The sequence below is a fragment of the Bombus vosnesenskii genome, unplaced genomic scaffold (assembly GCF_011952255.1).
Source record: "Bombus vosnesenskii isolate JDL3184/JDL3185 unplaced genomic scaffold, Bvos_JDL3184-5_v1.1 scf7180000013316, whole genome shotgun sequence".
In the NCBI taxonomy this organism is placed as follows: Eukaryota; Metazoa; Arthropoda; class Insecta; order Hymenoptera; family Apidae; genus Bombus; species Bombus vosnesenskii.
In genome coordinates this window covers 3,868,828-3,885,903 of record NW_022882962.1, presented here as the reverse complement: position 1 = coordinate 3,885,903, position 17,076 = coordinate 3,868,828, and the positions used below count along the sequence as shown (strand labels likewise).

At 37.8% G+C, this 17,076-nt stretch overlaps 1 protein-coding gene across 8 annotated transcripts in view; it reads right to left on the bottom strand.

Annotated features, from left to right (window-relative positions):
• Nucleotides 1-17,076, bottom strand: part of LOC117235519 (RNA binding protein fox-1 homolog 2) — a 185,334-nt gene that overhangs the window by 36,640 nt on the left and 131,618 nt on the right. For all 8 annotated transcript variants that reach the window (XM_033497636.1, XM_033497631.1, XM_033497632.1 and 5 more), the window contains one exon: nucleotides 11,286-11,306. In XM_033497636.1, coding sequence (XP_033353527.1) covers nucleotides 11,286-11,306 — 21 coding nt within the window. The remainder of the gene's footprint in view (nucleotides 1-11,285; nucleotides 11,307-17,076) is intronic.

The following is a 17,076-nucleotide window of genomic DNA, read 5'->3' as shown; positions in this document are numbered from 1 at the left end:
AAATATTAAAAAGACGAAACAAAATATTTTTTTATCGCGAGTAAACTTTGCTTTGGAGTTGCATAAATTTTGAAACTCTGTCCTACGCTCCAGATAGAATTAATAAAATGCTAATGTAAGCATCAGAGGGAGAGGCAATTAGTTTTTTGAGCTGATTATTTCAGAAAGTTTGAAACTCTATCCTCGTCGAATTTTTCTTTCCATCTAGTTAAAATCAATCGATCAATTTGCTAAACAAAATCAACGAAAAACAAAGAAAATAGTTAACGACGAGTTATACCACGAAGTTGTCTACTCTATCGTGAACTTTACTTCCGAAATATTTGAACCTGATCATTTCGCACGTTTTCAAAGTCGACGGTTTCCCACCGTCTATTTCTCCACGTTCTTTTTCCATTAATCAAAGAATAACTTTATCTACTTCGCTACGATTATTTTACCTTTAACATCCATCGTTTATCTCGATAACTCGCGAAGATCCCACGGTTCGTAGACTAAACGCAACGCGCTCCGATCGATCCGGAAAGAAAAACACTGTTCCTGCGAGGCATCATTGCAGCTAATAATCCCGTTCCTTCGCCGTTTACACGGACCACGCGATTCTCCGGTTATCTTTCATTCAACCTAACGAAACCGTGAGAAAGAAACAAAAAGGAAGAACAGAAGGAATCGACGTTTTCTCTTCCGAAGAATCGTCTACGCGTTAAAAGCGTAATACCTTTTCTCGTGAAACAAAAAAACAAAAACAAAAAAAAGAGCAACGGAGAATAAAATAAGAAGAGACAAATATAAAGAAAGGAAGAAACAAAAATGTAATGAGAGAGAAGGAAATACGAACGTCGTTTCTCTTTTCCCTTTTCTGCTTGTTCCAAGGAGCAGAGGATTATCTGTCGAGCTTTCAAAAAAGCGCACCCCTTCGAGGGGTGACTACTAATTGCTGGCGGTGCTTGCACGCTCAGCGGTAACTAATTAAGGCTACGCACTGAGACTAATTAGTGAATGCCAGGCGAAACAATCAGTAAGTAAGGTGAACGTTATAAATATATGTATACGTATAGATGTACTCGTGTCTGCTGGAAAAAAAAAAAAGAAAGACACCGCGAACGGCAACGAAGCTCGCGTTTTTTACTACACTGAAGGCATCTTTGGTCTTGCGGAACTCGAGAATTATTTGTCTCGCGTGTCGAAGGATTTTCGTATTTTTAATTTTCTATGGATTTCGATTGGACAAAATTTCCATGGATTCGCGCGTGTAAATTTTGGTTGACTTTTATGGCGATAGCTGTACTCTGGATGTTACTCCGTTCTGAATAGAAAACCAATCTTATTTTGTTTCGATTTTGATTCGGTGATTCAGTGACTTTTCGATTCCATGTTTACGATTTTGCTACAATCGATTACTGGATGGCGAATATTCAGATACAACTGAGGAAACGAAATCTAAACAGAGATTTTCTTGACTTGTCAGATATTACAGCGAGTACTTTGGATATTTCATATATTTCTGTATATTACGTGCTACCTCTGTGCAAGATATTTTCAAATGTCGAGATTTTCGTATGAAAGATATCGGAAAAATTTGCCATTGAAGAAACTAAGCTCACTTAGAAATAGTACATTCATTGTATTGACAAATTCAGTCGACTGCTTGTCAAGGAATCGATTATAGAAATAATCGTGTTAGAAAAGAAACAGCGAGCGGCGTGACCGAGGCGGTCTTGTCTGAACGATGCGATACGAGAATTAATTAGTTACCACTAAATCAAAGGCGGCACTTGTCGAGCATGCAGCAACCTTCGCCCGGCCAAAAAATTACTGTCATGTCTCTCGCCAACTAACACACCGTGCCACGATCCAATAACATTAATCAATAACAACAGTTCCAAAGAAATAAAAATAAAATAAGAGAATGAAGAAAAGAACGAACATAAAAAAAAAAAAAGAAAATAACGAAAATAGCGAGTGGTACATATATCATAAACGATCAGTAGAATATTAAATAGATGAGAATAACTTGAAACGCAGGAAAGAAATTTAAATAAAGTAAAAGGGAAGTATGAAAAAAAGAACAAGTATAAACGAAAGATATTATCAAACCGTGCCGCCATGGCAGCTCATCTCGGAAGAAAAAAGAAGAAAAAGAAAAGAAATAAAAACCGGCGTCAGAATCCGAGAGGATATTACTGTTATAAGAGGGACGGATGAGAACACAGCGAGAGACGCTAATTGAAAAGAAGATAACGTTACGTTCTCTGATAAGAGAAAAGAGATGAAAAAAAAAAAAATAAAACGAACGAAAGTAGTAACAAGAACGAATAAAAGAAAGCGTTCTCTGGTAGACGGCATGCTTTTTTGTCCCTTCCCCCCTTCGTTACGTTCTTTTTCGCGGATGCCTTTCAAAGACGCGAGCAATTAGCCAGTACAACTTGCATTACCGTCTCTCCCTCTTTCACCCTTTCGTTTCACATTTTTTCTTTTCTTCGTTCACGAAAAAAAAAAAAAGGAAAGAAAAAGAATAAAGATCATCTGAACGCGAATAACCGTTAAAAACTCGAATGACGTCGGATAACAAGCTGCGAATAGAAAGATAGAAAGGCGGGAAGAAATAACGAAGAGAACAAACAAGAGAAAAAACCTAAGGGAACAAATAATATGTAAAATGAAACAGAGAGTGAAGAATTAAATGAAAAAAAAATAAATATAGAGAAAGAAAGAAAGAAAGAAAAAAAAAAACGTACGTGTAAGATACACTAGGAAACGTTAAGATCGTTTCCGCAATCCACACTACTCAGCTCTCGTACGTGTACGTAGGTGCAAAATATATATATATATATGTATAGTAATCTGTACGACTGCCAGGACGGACGTACCATAACACGTGAAATTATAATATAATAATAAGGTATAGTCGCATGTATCCGTATACACAGTGTTTAGAATTTTCTTTTGAAAAACGATTCGTAAGACAAGAGAAAGAAGATAAAGATCCTGTTCTTCTTTTTTTCCTGTATATATACATTACAGTTTTATCTTCTGATAAATTGAGACGTAGTTTCATAAAATAACGTGCAAACGAATACATACGCGTTATCGTTACGTATATTCAATATAGATATATGTACGGTATAATATATAATAATATATATATAATGTATTCACAGGTGAATCTCATATGAAGGCAAGCCAAGGCCACGACATGAGACGTGCAAATTAAAAAAGGTAATAATTATTAAAAAAAGAAGCAAGTAAAAAATTCTCTCCCAAAACCGCTTTCCAACCACAACCAAGCACAACCACAGGCAAGGTACGGGCCTTTGTCAACGAGACAGTCATCAACCAGTGAATATGTGGCGCATTACCGTGATTATTATATATATGTAATAGTAACAATTTGAAAAATCTATATATATATGTAATGTATGTATATATATATGTATAGCTATATATACATATACATATACGTATGAAGTACGAAAGATGGGTTAATTTTATGGTTTCGTGGATGGATATGGAACAGGTGGGATGAGACAGTGTAAGAGGAAAGATAGGACAATGGAGGGTCGATTAATAATAAGTGTATAGGAGCCAGTGACGAGCACCGTCAAAGTGGTGATCGTTAATACGACTATTGTTTAACCATAGTGGTCGATTATTAATACGTAGCAATCGGTTAAACGATTCGACCAGTAGCTCGATCTCGATTCTCAACGAACGTGATGGCGGAACAGTGCTGGCTCGAGAGACATTTAACTACACGTTATCGTATGATCTTTTTCTTACAGATCGATCGTTTCTATCGTATTCGATGGATGAATTTTGGACACTCTATATTTTAACGTTAAAATGTCAAAGAATTTAAGGTGTAGAATTTACAGGATTAATTTCCGAATTTTGGAATTTCTTTCTTGGTCTCTCAACATTTTCTATTTCTAAAATATCCCACAGACGCTGGTTAATTTATCATGCTACGTTAAATATAAGAAGCGACTAACATCTTTCTAACTATCTATATACACTACCACCTCGAAACTATACGTTAATCAACACAGAAAAAGAAAGAATCCAAAAAAATGTATGCTGTGCATCAATCACCCCCAAAAGTATTCTAATTACTAAAAAAAACTCTCCATTCTCTGCGAGTCAGTCCACTATCGAAAAATCCCCGCAAAAACTACTTGGCACAATCTACTACGACCAAAAAAAAAAAAAAAAAAGAAAAACCAGAGTGTCCATGATCATCCAACGTTTCCGCGCAAAAGGCCAGCACTGATGCGTCAAACGTAAGTGTTACGGGATATGAACTCGAGATATTTGCTTGCAGCCGGTTATACATTGAAAAGTAAAAAAAAAAAAAAAGAAAAAAGGAAGAAATGTATGATACGTGGTGAAACAAAAACGAGAGAGAGTGCTTTTAGAGACTGGTGGTGTTTGCGAGCGGTGTGAGCCGCGATTCGGCCGGATTAATCGATTAATCGAGTACAAAAAATAGGAATTAAACAGCCAAGGTTTTTTCTGGATGTAAAGACGGGGAAGGAGAGAAAAGGAATAAATCGGTTTGACAGAGAAATTGGTACAAAGAGTACGAGGACTGTTTAAGGTAGGCACAGAGCGATGGGTTAATGTAGTAATCGTTACGCTAAAAATTAATCAAATCATACGAATTATTACGTACGAGAATACCTCATGCTTTTACCACCGGACAGAGGAAACCCTAGAGACTAAAAGCTAGCACAGGCGAGACTCGTATATATATATATTGTTTCTGTTTAAAAAATTTGTTTGGCATTCGACACTAAGAAATAATCCCGACCTTTCTCCTTCCTTCTCTTCGCGTTTTGGCGTCCGCTGCTCTTCGACTATCCGTTTCAGGCCATGGGAGGAACACATAAGGTGGTGGCCATCTGATCCTCACAAAGGTTCGTCATCCTTTCTTCTTCTTCTTCTTCTTCTTCTTCTTCTTCTTCTTCTTCTTTACTACCAGATCTTGACACATGTTCACGATTGTTATATGTGTGTATTATATATACATATATCTGTCCTTTATATCGCATTGTCAACGTGGAATCTTTTTTCTATATGATTCTGCCTCGATTCTCCTTTTTTGATTTTCTCGATTGCCTCTTATTGTTAGTGGAAACTTATCGTTCGTCCACTCTGCTTGAGAAGTTTCGATAGTTATCCTCTATTTTTCTTGACATCCTGCAGAAGTCATGTTCCGAGCCTACGAGCTATTTTCCAGTGCTCTTGACCTTTTGCCTTTTCAGCTTGGATGTTCGAGCGAACGAGTTCCTCTTCGAGGGTAGCTTTGTGCGTTTGTGATAAATTTATAATAGGATTCAGTCTAGCAACCTCGAGATGTCGAAATACCGTGCTTCATTTTTTAATGCCAATAGGAATTTTCAGAATCGGTAGACTTTTAGTATTCGTTAATTTAGGAAATTTTGCAAAATTCCTAAATTGAGAATTTCACAATTTCCTTCAAACATATCGCGCACGAGAATTTCAAATTCAGGTGAAATATTCTTTTTTAATACGCGGTACATTTGCTGGAATGTTCTTCCGCAATGGTATCTCGATATCTCGGAAGCTTCGAATATTCAACAACTACATATCGAGCATCATGGAAAACCGCGGAGTTCTCCAATGCACAAAGCTACCAACTCGTAGACGAGACATCGCCGTTTCGCTTGTTTCTTCGGATGTCTGGTTCCTTGTCCGTCTCTTTCTTCCTGGATGGCACGTGCACATCAACGATGTACAGCAACAACGATCGTGGCGCGCAGTAGCAAGTGAATCGTAAGAGCCGACAGAGAGCAGGGAACGACACAGAGAGAACGTGAGAACACGGCAGAGAGACACGGTTTTGCAACGACCTTTAAAAATGCTTTACGTGTGTGAAGAAAGGTGGTACACGTGGCATGCAAACGGTGACGGGGCTTCTGGATACGGTTGTCGAGCGTGTCGAACAAGCTTTAAAAGAACTTTATCGAGCGATAGAATCATTCAAACTCGTTGCGCACAGGTAACTTTTTTTCACCATTGTCATTTTTTAATTTTCTTTATCCTTGTTTTATACTTTTTTCAATATATCAATCTTTACAATATTCCTAACTTTCTACGAAAATGGGAAATTTTCAAGTCTCGATATTTGTCCTTTTACAGTTTCTAAGAAACTAGGAAAGTTCTAAAAATTCCAATTTTTGCCTTTTTCCAAATTTGGGATGTCTAGAATTTCTTTTTGTCAAATTTGAAATAGAAATTTAAAACCTTCTCCTTAGAAATTTAAATTAGAAATTTAGGATTTTCTCTTTCCAAATTTTGGACTTTGCTTCTTCAAATTTACGTTAAAAATTTAATCAAGCCTCTCTTTTCAAATTTAGAATAGCAATTTAAAGTTTTCCCTTTCTACACTTTGGTATAAGATCTATCGCTCGATAAATATCCCAATATCTACCGGGTTACGATCGAGTTCGGGATTCTTGTCGCAGTGTTACTCACTGAAAGCTAGACGCCACTAATCAAGACCAAAAAAAGCCTACTGCATGCATTCCTTCGAACTCTGCTTTGCGCTTTTGTGACCTAACGCTTCGCTTCTACAACGAAGAGAATCTTAAATACGCATAAACTTTGTAACTCTTGGAACATCATCGATTAATATCGATATATACTTCCCGAAGGAAACAGAATTTCCAGGATCGTTGAACACAGACGGACAAAGTGGATGTTTTAAAAAATCATTCGATCTTTCTCCCCTGTTTTAACAAACACGATTAAACGAGATAAGAAAAATAAATAGAAACCCGAAGGATTAAAGGATTGTCAGAAAGTTTCACGAGGAAAACAGGAAGAGCACAGAACACACAAAAAGTACTCGGGAAGAGATATAAAAGAAGATAAATAAAGATGAATCAAAGGAGACAAAAGAAAAGAATATGACGCTCGAATGGCGAGGTTCGAGCAAAACGAAAGAGAGAAAAGGCTATAATCAAACTAAGGGGATGGAAAATAAAGACAAAAGGTTTTGCAAGGGATACGAACGATGCATGCCACGTAATCGAAGTTCGAGATGGACAGTGAGAATTCTCGGTGTTACTTTTGATAAAGTAGAAAACTCCTTCTTTATTGCCTGGCCAGAAAACACATTGAATCACTCGCTTTCCGACGAACAGTAACTGCATTCTTTCCTTAAACCGCGCGAGTGATCTGTCCATTGGAACCTTGATAATAAAAAGAGCAGAGAAATGGAAAAAAGCTGATCAATTGGTGACACAGAACCAATCGTTCTAATATTTCTCGCTACTTCCTTTAATTCTCACTCTTGCTTTTTGATAGTTTCTTCTTATATGCGTATAACATTAATGGCAATCTATAAAACATTGCGTCGGATCGAAAATATTAAAAAGATATCGTCACTAAGCTACGTTTATCAATGAAACTAAAGTTGAAACTAAAATTTCGTTAATAAATAAAACTTACATATAACATTAGTATTTTGGATTACGTACATCGTTACAACGTATGAAAATTAAAGTTCAAATAACGCTATAACGTTTTAATGGTAAAGTTAAATTTCGAACCACATACTACGATAAATACAATTAAATCGAAATTATAATTTCGTTTTAACGTTGCTCGATATTACGAGCGAAGAGGTCAAATTCTACAAGTTTAATCTCCAGTCTCTTTTATCATTCATTATCAAGGTTCCGATATTCCATCGTAATTATTTTATCCTGTGCAATGTTGGAGACACTCGTCGAGACACTCGTATACATCGAGGCAAGAAACATCGAAATCAAGTTTCCGCGAAACTAACAAGTCCTGTCAACTCGTACTACTTAGAAGCGAATCGATCGAGGCGTCACGGCGTTTAATTCGATTCCCTGTCTTCTCCAGTATAACATTGTACCGTTTTCTTATCGTGTCGCTTCCCTCTTCTCTTTTCTCTCTTCGTTGTGTGCCCTCTATTGTGACTTCTCCATAGTCTCCAACCCCATCGATGTCTTCTTCCCTTTTTTTTTCCGATCGTTTTTTACGCTTCGATTCCATCCACTACTACGGTTACTAGTACCATTTTTCCATCGAATCGACATCTCGGAAACGTTAAAGTGGCGCACGCTTTTATATTTTTCGAATGGAAGCCGACGACAGTGAAACGTTTCAAAGGGACGCGCGTTGATGCACCACTTTACCTTTCCAATTTGTTACAATGGGAATGTGTCATGAGCGTATTTCGATTCGTCGAGCACCGTTTGGAAATTCGTCTCGAGAGTAATACCGTTTTCCCTCTTAGGTGCGAAACACCTGAAGTCACGAACGCGAGAAAGCCAACGTGCTTTGAATCCTGAAAGAGAATTGGTCGATCTGACTGTTCTGGATCACTGGAATGGAGTTTACTTTGCAACTGTCTGGCTGAGCTGCGTCGTTCTATCGATGGGATTCTATCGCGAAACCTTTGGCTTATAGCTGTATCCTTCGTGAGAATTCCATGCTAACGCTATCGGTCTTCGACGTGTGCCTAAATATCTTATACACATGTTCCGTGTAACTTGTGTATTTCAAGTATTTTACGCGTTCTTCGTGTATATTGTTAGCCTCTAATCGTAGCCAGCTTGTCCTTAACAGAGAAGTCTCAATTGCTATTTCGTCACTACAGTTTAGTAGTTAGAGAATATTTAACGCTTGGCGTTATACAGTTCAATTTAGAAAAGGTAAATGTGACTCTGAAAAAATCTGAGAATGGTTGATGTAGAAAAAGATTATTCCCGACACGTTACGATGCTACGGATCCTCTTTGTGTCATACAATTTTCCTATAATGTCCCTTCGTATTGCTAAACATCACGAGTACGCTTCGTTAAAATGATATAACAGAAACGAGGTAGCGTGGTAATTATATTTCTGTCCGAGTAAAATACAAAATTAATTTTGTCAAAGGCACCTGCATATTTTCGATGGATGTAAAAGGATAAATTTGAAATGCTTCGTTGTAACAAGACCGATAGCTCTAGCGTTCAAATCTTCTTTTTCTCCCGTCATTATCGTATCATTGTTGGCTTCGTTATAAAGTAGAAGAATATAAAAAGTTGAATTATTAACGATTAGGAACTCATTAAGGCCATCCAGATCGTCGACGAATTCTTTTTCCCTAAACAATACAAACCTAAGAAGTGATTCATGAAACTTTAAACAGCACGTTGACGATCATTATAATCAATATACGGAATGTATCGTTACTAAAGTAATAGTTTGCCCTTAAACAGACACTTTGAAAACGCTATAAAAGGTAACTCTCTTACGATCACTAGAAATAATACCCTGTATCGATTTATGTCCAAAGAAACCGGATGAAACAGCTAAAGTACAAACGTTACGCTAACGCTGAAACAAGTAAACGCTTCTCCGATCGTTGGAATGTCGTAAAAATACATACTTTCGTATACCCTGTAGTTCCGTGACTAACGCTAACCTTACGATCTAATCGAAAACTCGCGAAAAATGGTCGTGTGGAAACGTCAGCGAGAGCAAAAAAGCAAATCGTCAAGGACGTCGCTTGAATCTCGAGAGCTCAAGGATCGATCGTTCTTTCCGATTCGAGAGGAACATCGATCCTTTCTCGCTTACTAACGTAGGCTCGATAGAACCTAGTGGTATTTTACGGTATTTATGGTTCGCTCAAGTTTCCTTCGAGATATGAAATCGGTTTTCGCGATTAGGAATCATCGATCCGTCGATCCAGGAAAGGCAGAGGCTCGCTCTGTCTCGGGTCGATCTACCACTGACCGATAGATGCTACTCACGTGTTCATTTTCAAATTTTCTCTCACTCATCTATCGGAAGAATATGCGAAATTTACGTTCGAGACGATAATGAAAAAAAATTACACCTGGTAGTGAACGTGAAAACAGTAAAATATTAGGACTTCGTTAAAAAAGAAACATTCGAAAGACAATAGAAGAAAAGATCGAAGGATATAAAAGAGATTCGATGTGTAAAAAATTGAGTGAGAAGCTAAGGATACAAGAGAAATCTCGAAAACATTGGAAACTAGAGTTAATGAATGTCAGAGAGACGTTCGTATCAAGCGTAATTTTTCTTCTTCTTAAAGATTTCCCGTAACTTTTCTACCGCTGGCTAGGGGAAAGACCACGGACTGCTCCTTTCACGTTCCAACAAACACTTCCATGTTTGTTTTTACATGTGTGTATGTGTGTGTAAGAGAAAAAGACGTAGGATCGGGGTCCTGGTATATTGAGCACGAGCTCTCCCTCGTACACAAGGGTGGGGGAAGACGAGTGAGAAGACAGAAAAGATTAAAATTAACCAGAAAAAAAAAAAGAAAAAATTTACGTGAGATAAAATATATACTTCGATAGGTAAGAGTATATAAGACAGTAGTTCGCGAGCTGGTTGAACGACGAGCAATTAGTTGTAGTTAAATAAAGTCTGTACACCCACCTTGGTTCTGCTGGAATCATCGAGAACCCTAAAAAAGAGGGTCAGACAGAGCGTGGGGGGGACGGTAAAAACGGAGCCGTTTTTCGCGAGGACCATCTAAGGGTCAGTGCTAGACCTGTGGTAACGCGAGAAAACGAAAGAAAGTATCGTTTTCACGCGATATTTCGTGTCTTGAACGAGTCGAGTCTACATTATCTTCACCTTAAAATGTCTCGTCTAATCTTAAAACTTGTAAAGTTCGTTCATGAAACTTTAAATGATTCGTTTTTTTTCCCCTCCTCTAACTCGTCTCTGTGACACGTAGAATCGTATGTTTCAAGAGACAACGCTCGCTGATTTTTATTCAGCGAAGTTTATGGGAGAAAAAATGCGATCGAAAAAAAAAAATAAGAAAAAAATATAGTAGCAGTATAAAAGAGCTATCGTGAATCGTGGAGATAATCAGACTGTTCTCTCCCTTGAGAGCGAACCAGTCTCTCCCTAGATACTCTCGTGGCTGTCTTTTTCTGTCTTTCTTTTGTTCTACTTTTGATTTGTTTTTTTTTTTTTTTTATGTTGGCTTGGTCGTGGTGTGTTGGCGGCTGTTGGGGAAGAAACAAACGAAAATTGTGAAACTTTTTTTAGGTTTTCACTGTCTGTCGCGATACTTCGAGCACGGTCGTAGCTCGGCGACGATGAGTTTCGTTGAACGTCTCTGTTTCATTCGGCCGTGATCACTGTCGCTGCCTTTTTCTTGGCATCGCCTTCAGGAAAACCCGTGGCAATTCTCACGGATCTCGAAGTAGAGATTCAGCAGTGCCGATTCCGGCACGTCGTGGAAGCACCTACCCTCTGGCCACTGTACGCATACTGAAACACAAAGCACATACACACGGTTCACGTTAGCGTTGTGGTACCATTTTGCCGATTCGTTGGTTGGGAAACGTTTGAAAGAGAGAAAAGGTGTATCTGTCTTGGTTTTCATGGTCCGGGAAAATTTTTAAAGGCGAGGTGGACATAGACCACTCGTCTTTAAGAAAAAAGTCTCGATATTTCGTTACGCTATGCTCTTGTACAGAATCTTCTACGTTAGAAATTTAATCTATAAAAGATACGATTAAAACAAAATGGGTGTACAATTTAAATGAAAAAAACAATTATTTTTCATATGTTATCGTCTTCTCTGTATCATGAAATTTTTAAATTAGCATGACAAATTTAATTTTTTTTCCCTACTCTATTATTGCGATATTTCAATCTTTCTATGTGTAATAACGTTTCTATCGTACCGTTGAAATTATTTTTCCATTTATATATCAGAGATGACGGTTTTCCTTATCTGTATGATAAAAACGAAGAGACTATGTTTCCATCATAACGTTTTAGTATTATGTTTCTAGCCAATATTATAATATTTCTCCATTGTAACAGATCTATAGGAAAGCTTCGCGTTGAATTTGCTGTCAGACGTTTCACAAAAGGCGAAAGGATAGCGTTCTAGGATAAAACTAGGATGTCTATGTATATTACGCGTGTGACGACTGGCTTTTTCATGAATACGCGAACGAACCAGGATTTATCGTTACGCGGGAACAGAGGGTTCGGGATAAATTACGCGAAACATCGTATTTCACCGGGCAATTTCGATCGGCATTTGTAATTCGGATTGCATCGGCCCTTCACCGAACCGATAATGGAATTTCAAATAAAAACGAGCGCTCATTCGACGTTGCTTACGTTACCGGCGAACATTTGCCTGCTCATTTTTCCATGGTTCGTAAAAATCCATCAAAAATCCCGATATAGATTCGAGTGACGCGAATGGGCAAAAATTGCCGGTGAATTGTTTTCGATTTTCAATGAATCGAGTGTTTAATTTACTACATTCCGCGTAGGTAATGATTCATTTCGAAACCTATAGAGAAATAAAGAGAATTTTCGTCAATTTTTTATTTCTTCATTACTGCAAGTATATTTCGTTTAATTTTGATTTCGATTGAATTTTAGAAATTGAATTTCTATTTTAAAATTGGAAGCTGGCATTATATATAAACATATCGTGCGATTATATTTAATCTCTCTGGAATTGATCGACTTACCGACGATTTAAGTGAAATTTCATCGTTAAACATTCTACTGAAAAAGTTTCGAATATTTGATTGAACGAATTGACCGTATAACATAGTAGAGACGTTGATAAGCATTCAAGAACTATTTTAGATTTTTTCAAAGCCTACAAAGATCAAGATAACCCAGAAAGAATATAATGGACGCAGGAAAACCCGAAGAAACCTTTAATTTTGTATAAATCCATCAGCATTTCATCTTGAATCATCTTCAACCGATTGAAATCACGAGTGTAAAAGCTTCGAAGCGGCATAAACTCGTTATTAAGGAACGATAATTCACGTGCACGTAATGATTCGCGATTGCAGCTCAGGATGGCCATCATTGACGAGCGGACGTCGCTCGGAAGAATGAATCGTAGGTTCGCGTGCCAGATGGCTGTATCTCCGGTGAAGCGAAACGGAAGGTGGCGAATTATTCGTTCAACCTTAACCCGTGTCTAGAACAGCTATGTTTCAACCGCGGATGACCCACGAACGCCTCAGTTACGGACACGCTAGCTACTGTACAAAAAATTATCTGCATATCTTCCTCTAATTTAAATCTCAATTTTTTTTTCCTTGATAAACAATCGTTGCGCTATGACGCGCGAAATATTCGCGGGTTATCACTGACAACTAACTGACAAGTGTCGTAGGTTATCGCTGAGAGATTTGGGGAGAGAAAATTTCGTTCTTGTCGAAGTTTTTGAAGGCGAAATGTTTGAAATATCGTCGTTTACAAAATTTCGAAGCTGTGGAATTTTGAATCTTCGAGGATTTAAATATTTGATTCTTTGAAATTTTGAAACTTGATGCCTCTGAGATTTTCTGTCTTGGAAATTTTCGAACTGTCAGCCTTTGAAATTTCGGAACTTTAGAATTTTGATATTTATTCCAGAACAATAAGTAAAATGCTAATAATTCTGTCCTGCTATCTCTAAGCAATCGGTCGACAAAATTACGTAGAAAGAAACCCTCGAAAAAGGTCATCTGCAAAAAGGTAATCTAGTTTGATTTTACCTCTGTCTATTGTCTATTCTCTTATCCGACCTAACTAAATGCAAATCTCGAATACAAATTCCAAGTATCATTGTTCGTTCCATTCTGTATTCTACAAGAAGATAATATAAGTATTCGCTGTTAAACTCGTGCACTCGAATCAAGAAGATGCTCTTGGCACAGTTTGCTTTCTCGATTCGAGCGATTCTCACACTCGGTTTCGTTCCATCGCTTCTATGGAAAGTATGTTTCTCTAAAGCGAACGGGAAAGAGCTCCGTCTCGATTCGGAGGGGAAACGACTCGAAACTACTTCGCTTGACTCTATTGAAAAGAATTTTCAGTCGGAAATATTCGACCCTGTGTAATCAGTAGAATGTGCTTTTTTATATACGATAAAAAGCTTCGTATTTTTATATCGAAAGCTTGGAACGTAATGTAAGGGTACTTGCCCTGCTTCGTTCGATATTCGTCAAATTTCACAATTTCAATCAATTTATCTTTATCAGTCAATGAAACGTAGAGAATAAATTTTCAGTCTCTTCGATATTTATGCTAATAGTTTTGTTTCAATACCTTCGATTTCTATTGTAGAGTTATATTCGACACAACGAAGGATAAAATCATCCTCAGTTTTTCTACCAGTAATTTTCTAGCCAAATTACATTTTGTCAAAAACAAACACGTGTTCGCATACTTATGACGCCTCTACGATCCTCGATTTTTTATATTTCAATTTTACTCTCATTTGAAAAGAACAAAAAGAATTTCTAATGTTCCAAGGGAATATTTGACATAAAATCGAATTGAGATATTGCGTATAGGCAGCAATTTCATCGCATTTTGCTTCAACTTAAGATATGTTTCAATTAAAAAATAATAGAATAAAATAAAATAAAATTACGTTCAAAGTGACAGAAGAAACGCGGCGAGGTTAAGCGACAATTTTTTTTTTCCACGATTCTATGTTCAGTCGCTGTACCATCTTAACAGTATGTCCACGGATTCCTATTGCACGCACTCTCGCGTTTCTCTCAGCGTCCATTTCGATCTCGATCCTGTGAACCGCGTTGGAACCGCCAACGTCTCCCACAACGTGTATCGTTTCCTCTAGGGCAACGCGAAACGGCCGTTTCTTTAAAATTACACAGGGGAACATAGCCTGTGCAAACATATTACGGAAACAACGAGCGACGTACAAGCAGGGAAAAGTGGCGTTACGTGGTATGTTTTCGCGAGGCTACGTGCACCCACCGTTCCATTCCACTGTAAATTTCCTCTGGTCGGCACGAAATGTTCCCGCTGTCGACGAAACGCCACCGGGAAAACACCGTGCACGGCGTATAAAAAGAACACTTCTGTCTCTGTTTCTTATTGCCCTGAGAAAGACCGGTGCGGTTGGTCGCTTCGTAAATTTTTCACGGCGATAGAGTGTCTTTCCGGCGCGGTGAAACTGCTTTAATAGAGATAATAACAGAGTAATGCTGCGGTCAACACGTTGGCTGTCACGTAGTTATTATTTTTATAATTATAATCATAGATCGATTATAAAATATTATTATTATATTGTCATTCAAAGGGATAAGCCTTTTGAATTATTTTAATTATAAATCAAATGAATAATAATAGTTTAATCGTTACGTTAGCTTAACTCGATCGTTATTAATCAATCGACGTTATTACTATTTTTAAAATTTTTAAGGCAACGACGAAAGCAGGTATTTTAATGTAAAAATCAAATGGAAAGATAATTTTAACGTGGAATCGATCGACGAGTATTGAATTTTAAAATTGCTCTTCCATAAAACGTGACTTATCGAGATCCTCGCCTGCTCTGTCCGATTCGAAGAATTTTCAACGATAGACAAGGCAAAAAGAAAAAATCGCATATCGATATCCGAAAGGTTTGAAAAGACTGATTCGTCGGAAAAGTCGAAATTCGTCTCGTTCGTCGTAACCTCGATACGAGGTAAGAATATACGGCTTTCTTTGCGAGGGAAACGAATCTAGCGAATATTCCAGGGTTCGATCTGCCGCGAAACTTTCGCTTCACTGGATATTTCTCGTCGTAGGCTGTTCTTGGTAATTCGCGAACGACGATGTTACCGTTGGGAGATCTTCCGCTCTCCATTTGCAAAATTATTTCCGCCGGTACACAGCTTCTATATTATACACAGAATCGTAGAATATACATACACACGTGCTAGATTAATAGGACGTACGTTAAAGTACAGTGTAAAGCTTATTATTTATAAGAATCTCGATTAAATTGAATTATGAGAGAAGAACTGATTCCTAGGATCGAGAAGTAGACAGATGCAATTGAATTTCATTGACGAGCAGTAAAAATACAAAAGTAGAACGATTGTAAGAAGGTACAAAGGCGAAACTGGATTTCTAGGACGATATTTTTATACTCGAGTAAACGTCGATTCCTATCGAAGATTCGTTCGACAAACAGAGCCAGCTTATCTTCCGCGATACCTTTGTCCGTGACGAAAACAACGCAATTTAAAGCGTGGAAATGGATAGAAATAAATTCGTCACTCTGGCCCATATTTCTCGTTTGTATCAGGTGGAATTATTCATTTAATACTGGAATTGTTCGAGTAACAGATCATCAGACAGGCCAATGTTTCACAGAAATTTGATAAATTTATAATGGTGGGTTTTTGGAAATGTCAATGATTTTTTGCAAACTATATGGACAAAGACATGTTCTTCGAAGACCATGGTTCGATCGAGAAACGAGAAAATTCTCTTTACGAATCGTTGGAAATGAAATTACACTGAAAGCTATTGTTATTTTATTATTGCGCATAGCTGCTAATATTTTCATTTACATTCGCGAATAAAACTCCAATATTCCTACGTTATGTGGCGTTTGTACATCTCTCGTTCTTATTTCTTCGGTGGAAGTTTCATAAATAAACCGTCGACGATTCTAGCGTTAAATAAACTGCTCACTGATCAATCCTATAAATCGAAAAATAAAAAGAAGCGATGACGTTTTCCACGAAATTACTTTCCAAAGTTTACCTTAATTCTATACCCGAGTGATAAAACTGAGAAATTTACGAAGATAGTAGTCGATCAGTTTAACTTTTGAAACGTTGAAATATCGGGTTTTCCACGAACGAGAAAGTTTGATGGCAAACAGGGTGACCTCGGTGTTCTTTCACGACAAGTTTCCGCAAACTCTATCCTGGAGATATCGTGGCCATTTCGTTAAACTGTGATTCAAGGACAGTCTTTGGCAGACGATGGTTCGTCTGTCAGCTAGAAATATTCGCTTTGAAAGTATAGAGACCGAGCAGAGAGCGAGAGAAGTAAGCAAAAGAAACTGCGATTCCACGTAGACATCACCCCAGGGGAAATGTTCCATAAAGCAGCGCGTGGAAAAACGTGACGGGGTGGTCGGTTCGCTGGTAACCCATCGCCGGAGGAAAATTAAAAGTTACCGAGCACCAAAGCCTCGGGAGAAATCGTTACACGAATTTCACACGATGCCGCGATACTCGCAATCGATGACACC